General features: G+C 39.2%; 1 protein-coding gene and 1 long non-coding RNA gene across 3 annotated transcripts in view; one reads left to right on the top strand and one right to left on the bottom strand.

Moving 5' to 3' along the window:
* The window catches only part of LOC107672732 (uncharacterized), a 17,848-nt gene extending 11,557 nt beyond the window's left edge, over positions 1-6,291 (bottom strand). Inside the window, exons 1-2 of the long non-coding RNA XR_001632339.1 lie at positions 6,281-6,291; positions 4,665-4,668 (exon numbers count right to left, since the gene is read on the bottom strand). This is a non-coding gene — a long non-coding RNA (uncharacterized LOC107672732). The remainder of the gene's footprint in view (positions 1-4,664; positions 4,669-6,280) is intronic.
* LOC107672728 (V-type proton ATPase 116 kDa subunit a-like) overlaps positions 1-9,582 on the top strand; it is a 20,944-nt gene that overhangs the window by 4,807 nt on the left and 6,555 nt on the right. For both annotated transcript variants that reach the window (XM_016466030.1, XM_016466029.1), the window contains 8 exons: positions 984-1,121; positions 1,560-1,657; positions 2,523-2,649; positions 2,890-2,972; positions 3,307-3,400; positions 7,617-7,829; positions 7,925-8,075; positions 8,218-8,357. In XM_016466030.1, coding sequence (XP_016321516.1) covers positions 984-1,121; positions 1,560-1,657; positions 2,523-2,649; positions 2,890-2,972; positions 3,307-3,400; positions 7,617-7,829; positions 7,925-8,075; positions 8,218-8,357 — 1,044 coding nt within the window. The remainder of the gene's footprint in view (positions 1-983; positions 1,122-1,559; positions 1,658-2,522; positions 2,650-2,889; positions 2,973-3,306; positions 3,401-7,616; positions 7,830-7,924; positions 8,076-8,217; positions 8,358-9,582) is intronic.

Genomic DNA, 9,582 nt, shown 5'->3' with positions numbered 1-9,582 from the left:
TGAACAACGGCTCTGTGTAGTTAATGCTGCTCAATGTGAAAGCACGCAGGTGATGGAGATTTACCGCTGATTACAGAACCGGCTTTACTGATAAGATGCGCGTTAAATATCATATGCGATTTATCGTGCAGCCCTAATTTTTACTAAATATAACAAATTGAAAGTTTACAATTTTTTCCATTGATTTACACTGATAGAATGTGTAAGAAATTATAGTCCGCCTCGACCCAGCTTCCACTCCAAATTGTGTATTAAACTATGCTCCTTTCTCTACAAAGAGCTTAATTATCATATAGATAGTTCTTTCCGATCTTAATCATATGTAAATAGTACCTCCGGAGCGATAATTTGTCACTTATAGCGTGGGAGAAGCAGCAGGTCGTCAAGAACCATCTGCTGACCAAAAGGGTACATGAAATAACTGCTATGGATTCTGTTTAATCTTATCACCTTAACATTTGGTTATTCCCACCTGAAAGTCTACCAAAGATGTGGGAACGGAAGGCTATCACTTTCATTGTTATCTGCAATTTACATTTAAAACGAAACTTAATTTACATGTTGAGCGGGAAGATGAACGTAATACTGTATAAAATGATTGAGCTTAGGATGTTCGGGGTTCAGTCCGACTCCGTTGAACCCAAGGTACTACATGTACTTTGTCACTGCTATGCTGAAATAAACATCTTCATCAAGATCTTCAACGTCCTCATCATTTTTTCTTACAAATGTTTGCCATTCAAGTTTAGATTTACAGCGATGATGTCATTACATTTTTTGCTTACTGACTTGTGATCGGTCCTTTATTAAATCTTCTTTGGCTATCCATCAGTTGGACATGCCTTTATTTAATCATTTTATTGTATCTATTGGATGTAATTTAGTCAGTTGAAATCCCTCTCTTTCAGGAACACCGCACTGCTTACAACATTGATATGACTGCTGATATTTAGTTATTACCGATTCCTGTATGCTTTGTTTAGGAGCAACTTCAGAGACTGGAACTGGAGCTGAGTGAGGTCACCAGAAACAAGGAGAAACTCCAGAAGAACCTTCTAGAACTGACTGAGTACACACACATGCTGCACATCACACGCAACTTTGTGCACCGCAGTGCAGAGGTAGGTCATGTGATTCCCTGTCATATGTTTGGAACTTTTTCATCCATCTTTCACTGGATGAAAGATTTAACCTTCATTTGTCCTTCATTATCACACTGATATTTTTAATCAAACAGCCCCATTTTAAAACTTCTCGCTCTGTGTACTGTCTGCATTTTGGCTTTTGTTTCTCTGTATCTGTTGATGTCTTTGGTGCTTGATTATGTTCGACCTCTCTGGTGTAATTGAAAGGAATTAATCTCCAGAGAGCAGGACTGTGGGAATCACAAAGGTGACTTGGAGTCGCCTGATTTTCACTGACTGCCAGAACTTTGAGAGCAGCCAGCAGTGGCTTTACAAATAGGCTTAACTCTTGACCTCTTCTTCTTGATCACAGAGACGATGTGTGTACGTGTGTGAATCTAATCTCTTGCTGTGTTTTTGCTTGTGTATGAGCAGAGAGAGCCGTCGCGGGTCCAGTATGAAGAGTTTCCCTTCCTAGAGAAAGAACCAATGATGGACTACACCAGCATGCAGAGGCTTGGAGCCAAGCTTGGGTGAGCAGTGCTTAAAAACATAAAGCTGAAAGTATACTGCCCTTGCCCAAGTCCTGCTTTGGCTCACCAACAGATGTGATGAAATTTTCATCATCAGCGCAGTTTGCTGTTGCACACCTTCCATGTGCAGACTTTTTCTCTTAAAATCATCTTTTAAAGTCCCCCTGTAGTCAAAACTTTTATACTTTAAAACTCATCTTTGATCATCAAAATGACATATTTAAATGTTTTTTCCCTTAAAATAGCTTGAATGTAACTCTACACCCTTGCCTCATTTACTATACGCGGATCTATGAATATGCAAATTAGCCCCGCCTCCACTGTCACACACCAGCCAGCGCCTACTGATCTACTAACTGAACTGTAGTAAACGCAATACAATGGCAATGGCAAGAGGAAATAATGGTTTAATTAAGCCATATGTGTTTGAAACAGAAATAAGCTGGTATGCTCAACATAAGCAAGGAGACTTGGTTATTGAATTTTGTGACGTAGCAAAAAAAAGGCTGTTTCAAACCGCGTTTCTGTGACTGCCTTTGGGAAACTACAGTTTTAAGGAGAAAATACTATGCAATGGTGTTGATAAATGGATTGGCACATGGTTTGTTTAAAAACATATTAAAAACACCACATAGACCAATAAACAACATAAAAAACTTGATTTTCACCACAGGGGGACTTTAAAATCAGTAACTTTCACCCATAAGATCTCAGCTGTTATTCAACATCCTGTTTCTTGTATGCATGTTAAAAAGCATGCAAAACCTGTGGTTTTGCTGATGGTAATACCTGTGGTAATGTCAGTTTTTGAATTCATGTTACTTTTGTAAAGTAAAGCTCTTATTCCTCTGTCCCTCCTGCACAGGTTCATTTCTGGGCTGATCCAGAGCGTAAAAATCGAGGCATTTGAGCGAATGCTCTGGAGAGTGTGTAAGGGCTACACCATCCTCAACTACTCTGAGGTAGACGGGCTTCTGGAGGACCCTGATACGGTGAGACCAGTTGGCATCTCCATCATAGTTTGATTTAATATGTTGTTTTTGGTAACAAAATTTATAGTTAAATATTATTTTCTACCTATTTGTTTCTTTTTCTGTGGTCAGTTTGATCCAAGATTTTACTGTAATGCTGGATGCTTGATATAATTTAAATAAATAATTAATAATTAAAATTTGTAATGTCCAAGTCTTTTGAGATGGTCTAGTTTGTTTGTTCTTTGTCTGGTTTGTCAGGGGGAGCCAACCAGGAGTGTGGTGTTCCTCATCTCTTACTGGGGAGATCAGATTGGACAGAAAGTTAAGAAGATTTGTGACTGGTAACTTAGCTCTTAATTCAACTTCCTACATTCTACTTGAGGTGATTGTGTTAATCAGTCTGGTTTAAATAAATAGCTTGTGTTGAGCTACCGCATATCTGTGTCAGTTAACCACCAATGTGCTAACTGATTGCGCCACAGAGACAGGCGGGGAGCTACTCCATTTTCATAAAGATCCTTTTCATTTCATAGCTTGTTCCTTATTACATGTAGGGGAAACTTCATGCTTTCATTTCTTAATTTTATTTGATTTATTTCCGAGTGTTTTTGTTCTTAAGAGAAAGTAGAAGTACTGTAGTTTTAGTTTTAAGTAAGGCTGTTTTTGTTTCCATAGCTACCACTGTCACCTGTACCCATACCCCAACAGTAATGAGGAGAGGACAGATGTGGTGCAGGGGCTCCGCACACGCATTCAGGACTTGCACACGGTGAGTCCAGATGAGCTCGGTTTCACCCTTATTACAGTTTGACACACATTTTCTCATTTTGACTGTGTGGAACATGAATAAGTGTGGTGTAAGTGTGATCTCACTTGTGTGATTTAGTCATTTACTGGCCAGTTTTTTACCTTTAACTTAGTTACTAATAAGCTCAGCTTAATCTTTATTGGAAAGAAAAAATAAATCTTTGACGTTTAATTGTACGTTAAACGTCTTTTGAAACTGATGAAAGCAACTTTAATGCACAAAATCTTCAAGCATCCCGTATAACCACGGTTTTGTCTTTACCAGGGAAGGCTGTAAGACACGTCAGATGTTAAACTGAAACCTCAAAGCTGTAACTTGACTTTGTTAAATTCAGCGGCAGCCAATTTGTTTGTAATAAGGATTTTTTTGCTTATTTTCAATAAAAGCTTAACAAAATTCACACAAACATGATCTCACTTGTTCAGAGAAACAAAATATCTTTTTTCTTAGAAATGTAACGGAATAAAAAGTGCAAATATATTGTTTCAATAGTACTTGTGTAAAGTACAAATTAGCCAAAAATAACTAGGGCTGGGTATTGTTCAAAGATTTTCGATACCGATACCTTGACTTCGATACCGGTTCCTGAACGATATTTTTTTTCTATACCAATTTTATGAAATCAATTTGAACAAGATTACATTATCTAAAAAAAAAAAAAAAAAACTTTGGTTTTATTTTTCAGCTTGTTGATGTTTATACCATCTCAAAGACTCCTCTCCTGAGCCACTGCACAAAGGAACAAAATGTAACCAACACAAATAGTTTTAATAAAGCTCAAATAGTCTTCAGTTTACACATCTGTTAGGCTACATTTACACTAGTGCTTGTTCGCATAGCTCAGACAGAATCATGATTTCTATTTATTTTCCACTGATTTACTGAGCATTAGCAGCTTCCAGCGCTGTCTGCCTGTGTTCTCTTCCATGATCGCTGCTCTGACTCGTAATAACATTTAATTTCAGCAACATTACATGGCCAAAACACATTAGACGGCAATCGGAAGTTATTACAAACACTCGATGGTGGTTTAAAGTGAGTCTTGAGTAAAAGCGGAATATAAATCTTATTTATTGTCTTATGTAGCATGATGCTACAGTTTGCATGAATGGCCACATAACACGCGCTTTCGGTCATGTAGTATGAACGGACTTCTGCATATGATCGGAACTCCACGCATCTCCCGCACTACTCTCCATTGGAAATGAATGAATGACTGAATGACCGGTCTGTCGCTCGTCGGAGATAGTGGAAAGCCGGCTTGAAACGCAGTGGAAACGCCAGTATGACGAGGATCGTTTTCATTTTAAAACAAACGCACCAGTGTAAATGTAGCCTTACATCTAAGGGGGCTGGGACGCATTAGCACTACAGCCTCACGTGTGCGCCACATCTCGAGTGTAACCGGTGTAAACTAGTAGGAGTGTTCGAATTGACGAGAACCGACTGTGCAGACCGATCGGTGTATTACAGTACCACGAGAGCCAAAGAGAGCAGACTGCTCCGTGCACTTTTGAATCGCTCTCGCGGATGTCAAACACTGATCGATCTGCGCCGCACCTCTTCTAGTTGAACACACCCCAATAGAGTCTGGCTGCAGGCTAAAGTATACTTCGGCCGTCCACGTCCACATTATGTCGGGTAACAAGGAAATTTACAAATGCAAGCCAGAAAAAACTCAATAGGCAATCAGGAACTCCTCTGTCCTGTCCCAGCACTCCACAAAAATCACACAGATTTTTGTAACACTCAGGAAAAATGGTTTATCTGACGATTACAAAAAAAAAAAGGTACAAAGAGGGGAGCAAATAAAGCTTTGGGAGGGGACCAGGCCAAAACAACAAACATAAAAGGTCTAACTTGGGGAGGAGTATTTTCTAAACTCACAAAACAAAACAACAGAAGTCTTACCTTACTCCCTTTCTAACCAAAAACAGGAGATAACATGGACATTAAAAAAAGGCATCCACCTCCCTACTTCTCCAAAAATAGCAATTATAAAGTTTGAACTTAAATCTCAAGTTGTGAATTTACCGGAGTAAAACAAAGCAACAACATCTCTCCAAAGATTCAAAGGTGAACACGTTGTACACCAACAACAAGAAGGCCAACAGACCAACTACTAGCACACATGCTAATGTCTGGGACAGGAGAAAACAGTCTCCGGAGGCAGCGAAGGCAAAGAAGGGGCCGCTTCACACAGAGTTTCCAGCTTTATCCACAAGCCCTCCCTCCAGCAGCCAATCAAAGCAAGCCAGTGGTTGATGACAACTAGGATCAGCTGATCTTCATTAAACTTTGCATGGAGTAGAGGAGAGAGAGAGAAAACAAAACACCACAACACTACCAAAAGGGAAACTGCATCTACATAGCAGCAATATCAAATACTGCACAAATATAACAACAAAATACAATCAATAAAAATAATTACGCCTTGGGACGTAACAGCGTTAAACTTCAGACTTCACTGAACGAGCGCCGGCAAGCGCATGCATGTCAAACAGACGGAACGCAGTAAAGAAGGAGAAAAGTAATATTCAGCGCAATAATATTAATTTTGCTGATATATCTGTTATTGGATGTTAAATTTAGGTTTAAAAGTCAACATGTATTTCAAGTATTTTATGATAGTAACTGTAAAGGGATAACAGAGTGTGATTGAATATAAATGTATGACGTTTCTTATATTTACTGAATAAAGAAATGACAGTAACAGGTTACTGTGTTCAGAGTGAATGTGTGTTCCTGCAGAACATTCTTCTTATCTGTTAACACTGAGTTTGTGTTTTTCTTTACTATCTTCATCATTATTATTTCCATTTTTAATATAGGGAATTAAACTGCCCTTTGTTCATTTGTCTGTTTAAACTGTCCATTTAAACTGCTTTATAACTCTTTTACACATAATGTGTAGCATAGAGATATATTCACCATACAGTATGTTTTCATAGCATTTAGTTGGCATGTTTGTTTGAAGGACAGCATTGGGCAGGATATGGAATTATGTTTTGTCAATAAAAAAAAAAAGAGGCTTTTTATCCGATTAATCGAAAAAATAATCGGCCAACTAATCAATTATTAAAATAATTGTTAGTTGCAGCTCCGGAAATGTGTGAAGGTTTGTGGAGTTTTGCATCATGCAGAGTAATAAATGATGGGCTGTAATTATGGAAGGGTTTGATTGCACTCTCTGTCTTCAGTGGTGGAGGGTACTTCAGATACTTCATCTAAAAGAGCAGAAAGTGTACGTAATTGAATCTCCATTAGAATTATTTGGATTTACGTAACTAATTTTTCCTAACCAATTCAAGACAGCCATGCAGTAGAGGAATGTAGGGGGCAGGTTAGGTTTGAGGGCATTTAAGTTTGCTTGTGACTGCTCTGTAAAAGAGAGAAGGAAAATTGTGTTAGTGGTCCAGCTCAACACATGATGTTCATGAGACTGTGGACAAGTTTCTCACAGACTACAGGCACCAGTGAATCATGTATATTCGATACTCTCAACACTCGCTGTTCCTCTCAAGACCTATGAAAATAGAAAGGCTCAATCATGAAAAGTAAATTGGGTTGTTTCTGTGCTTAGAAAATGTTCCTCACAGGATTGATAATATATTTGAAGAAGAGCACAGCAAAATGCTTTTACTGCATGCTCATCTGAGAACACAGTTCAGAAACCAGGGCAGCAAAATGCCATGTATGGTGGACCCTGGGGGAAAATACACATTTATCCTATAAGTGCCCCATACAGGCTAAAAGATTTATTTTCTGCTGTAATTATGACAAAACAGCTTGTTTTCACACTCTTACCAACACAATCTGAGAGATATATTACATACATTTTGTGATTGCAGAAATTTCAAGAACTGTGTTCTTCAATAAAAACAAAAGTTGTTGAGGGGAAAAAAGCTTAGAAAAGAAATATACTAGTTTACTTGTTTTTAGCATTTTAATTCAGATTATTACAGTGCATTAGAGTAATATATAATTTCATAATAAATAAGTAAATAAATATATGAAATATTTTAAGTAATCCTGCTGCCCCCTTTGAAGTTTGCTAAGGCCCCCTGGTTAAACCACTATATGCTATGTTTAACACTTAAAATGTTATATGCAAAATGGTTTAGCTTGACATAGTTTTGAAACCGTTGTTGAATTAATTTGGATGGTTTATGTGTAGGTTCTTCACCGTACTGAGGACTATCTGAGGCAGGTGTTGATCAAGGCCTCAGAGTCTGTGTACATTTGGGTGATCCAAGTTAAGAAAATGAAGGCCATATATCACATCCTCAACCTCTGCAGTTTTGATGTCACAAACAAGTGCCTCATAGCTGAGGTCTGGTGTCCCGTGAATGATCTGCCCGCACTTCGGAGAGCTCTAGAGGATGGATCGGTGAGTACTTCGCATCATTTCAAAGGTGCACTAATTCAGATACATCTGATTAATAATTGTGCACACATCTCTTAACTATTGTTTTGTTCCTTCAGAGGAAGAGTGGAGCCACAGTTCCCTCATTTGTCAATCGTATCCCGAGCAACGACACTCCACCAACCCTCATACGCACCAACAAGTTTACCTCAGGCTTTCAGAATATAGTGGATGCCTACGGCGTAAGCAGCTACAGAGAGGTCAACCCAGGTGAGAGGATAGCGATTAAAAAAACACTCAATTTTAACATTAAAATTGACTTCATGTTAGCAGGTTTAACATGCCCTCAATGCTTCATACATATGCTTAGATAAGATGTGTAAGCTTTCTTCTTTATCACACCTTCTCACAGCTCCATATACAATCATTACCTTTCCCTTCCTGTTTGCTGTGATGTTTGGAGACCTCGGGCATGGCGTCATCATGGCACTGTTTGCTCTGTGGATGGTTCTCTATGAGAATGACCGCAAACTGAAGAAAACCAGAAATGAGGTACGTGTAGCTTGCTGTTATGACAGTGTTAACTTTCTTCTGACATTCATTTAGAAATGGATGTTAAAAGACATTAACTGCTAAGACATTGATATTTAGCCATCTGATGCATGAATTATTAAATCACAAAGTAATATATTTTTTTACATGTTTGTTTTTACTTTTAAACAAGTGAAAAATCATGCCCAATATGTTTTTTGTAAATATATTATATTTTGAGGGAGTTACATATATGTCCACTGTAGTGGACACCATGCATCAAAGGTACAAAAAGTGAATCAATAGAACTAAATGTGTGGTCTTAAAGGGGTCATATGATGCGATTTCAATTTTTCCTTTCTCTTTGAAGTGTTACAAGCTCTTGGTGCATAAAGAAGATCTGTAAAGTTGCAAAGACTAAAGTCTCAAATCCAAAGAGATATTCTTTATAAAAGTTAAGAGTCAACCACGCCTACCTAAAACGGCTCGTTCTAACACGGCCCCACATGTCTACGTCACGATGTGGGAAGATCTGCAAAACGCCGCCCAAATGTTCACGCAAAGAAAGAAGGTGTAACTTTTATTCTCGCTGTAGTATTGTTGCTGCCGTCATGTCGTGAAGACGCTGTGTTTCATTGTGAAAGCGAAACTACTTTGTTTGGCCTTCCAAAAGAGGACGATATCTGCTTCATCATGCTTGGAGCTGATCCGTGCTGGTCGCTGAGGAAATATATTAACTTCACGCTGTGGATTGCCGGATCGGCTTTCATCGTGGACGAAGCGGAGTCCAGCCCGGGGTCGTCACATGTGGTTGCCGCAAGCCCACCGGCCGCTCCTTCGTCGAATCCACCGGCCGCCGCTCACTCTAGGCCGGCCTCCGCTCAATCTGGGCCGCCGTCCTGAAAGCGAAACTACTTTGTTTGGCCTTCCAAAAGAGGACACAACTAGAAATAAGTGGTTAAGTTGTATTTACAAAACTGTTCCAGAACAGTTCTACCCAAATATTCAGATGTGTGCAGCGCATTTTACGGAATCACATGTGGTTTCCGCAAGCCGGCCGGCCGCTCTTTCGTCGAATCTGCCGGCCTCCGCTCACTCTAGCCCGCTGGCCGTTCCTCACTCAAACCCACCGTGTGTGACGCTGTGTGTTTCGTTGTGAAAGCGAAACTACTTTGTTTGGCCTTCCAAAAGAGGACACGACTAGAAATCAGTGATTAAGTTGTATTTACAACACTGTTCCAGAACA

This window comes from Sinocyclocheilus anshuiensis, unplaced genomic scaffold, assembly GCF_001515605.1.
Source record: "Sinocyclocheilus anshuiensis isolate Anshui unplaced genomic scaffold, SAMN03320099.WGS_v1.1 scaffold88, whole genome shotgun sequence".
Classification (NCBI taxonomy): Eukaryota; Metazoa; Chordata; class Actinopteri; order Cypriniformes; family Cyprinidae; genus Sinocyclocheilus; species Sinocyclocheilus anshuiensis.
This window is presented reverse-complemented; position numbering and strand designations above follow the sequence as displayed.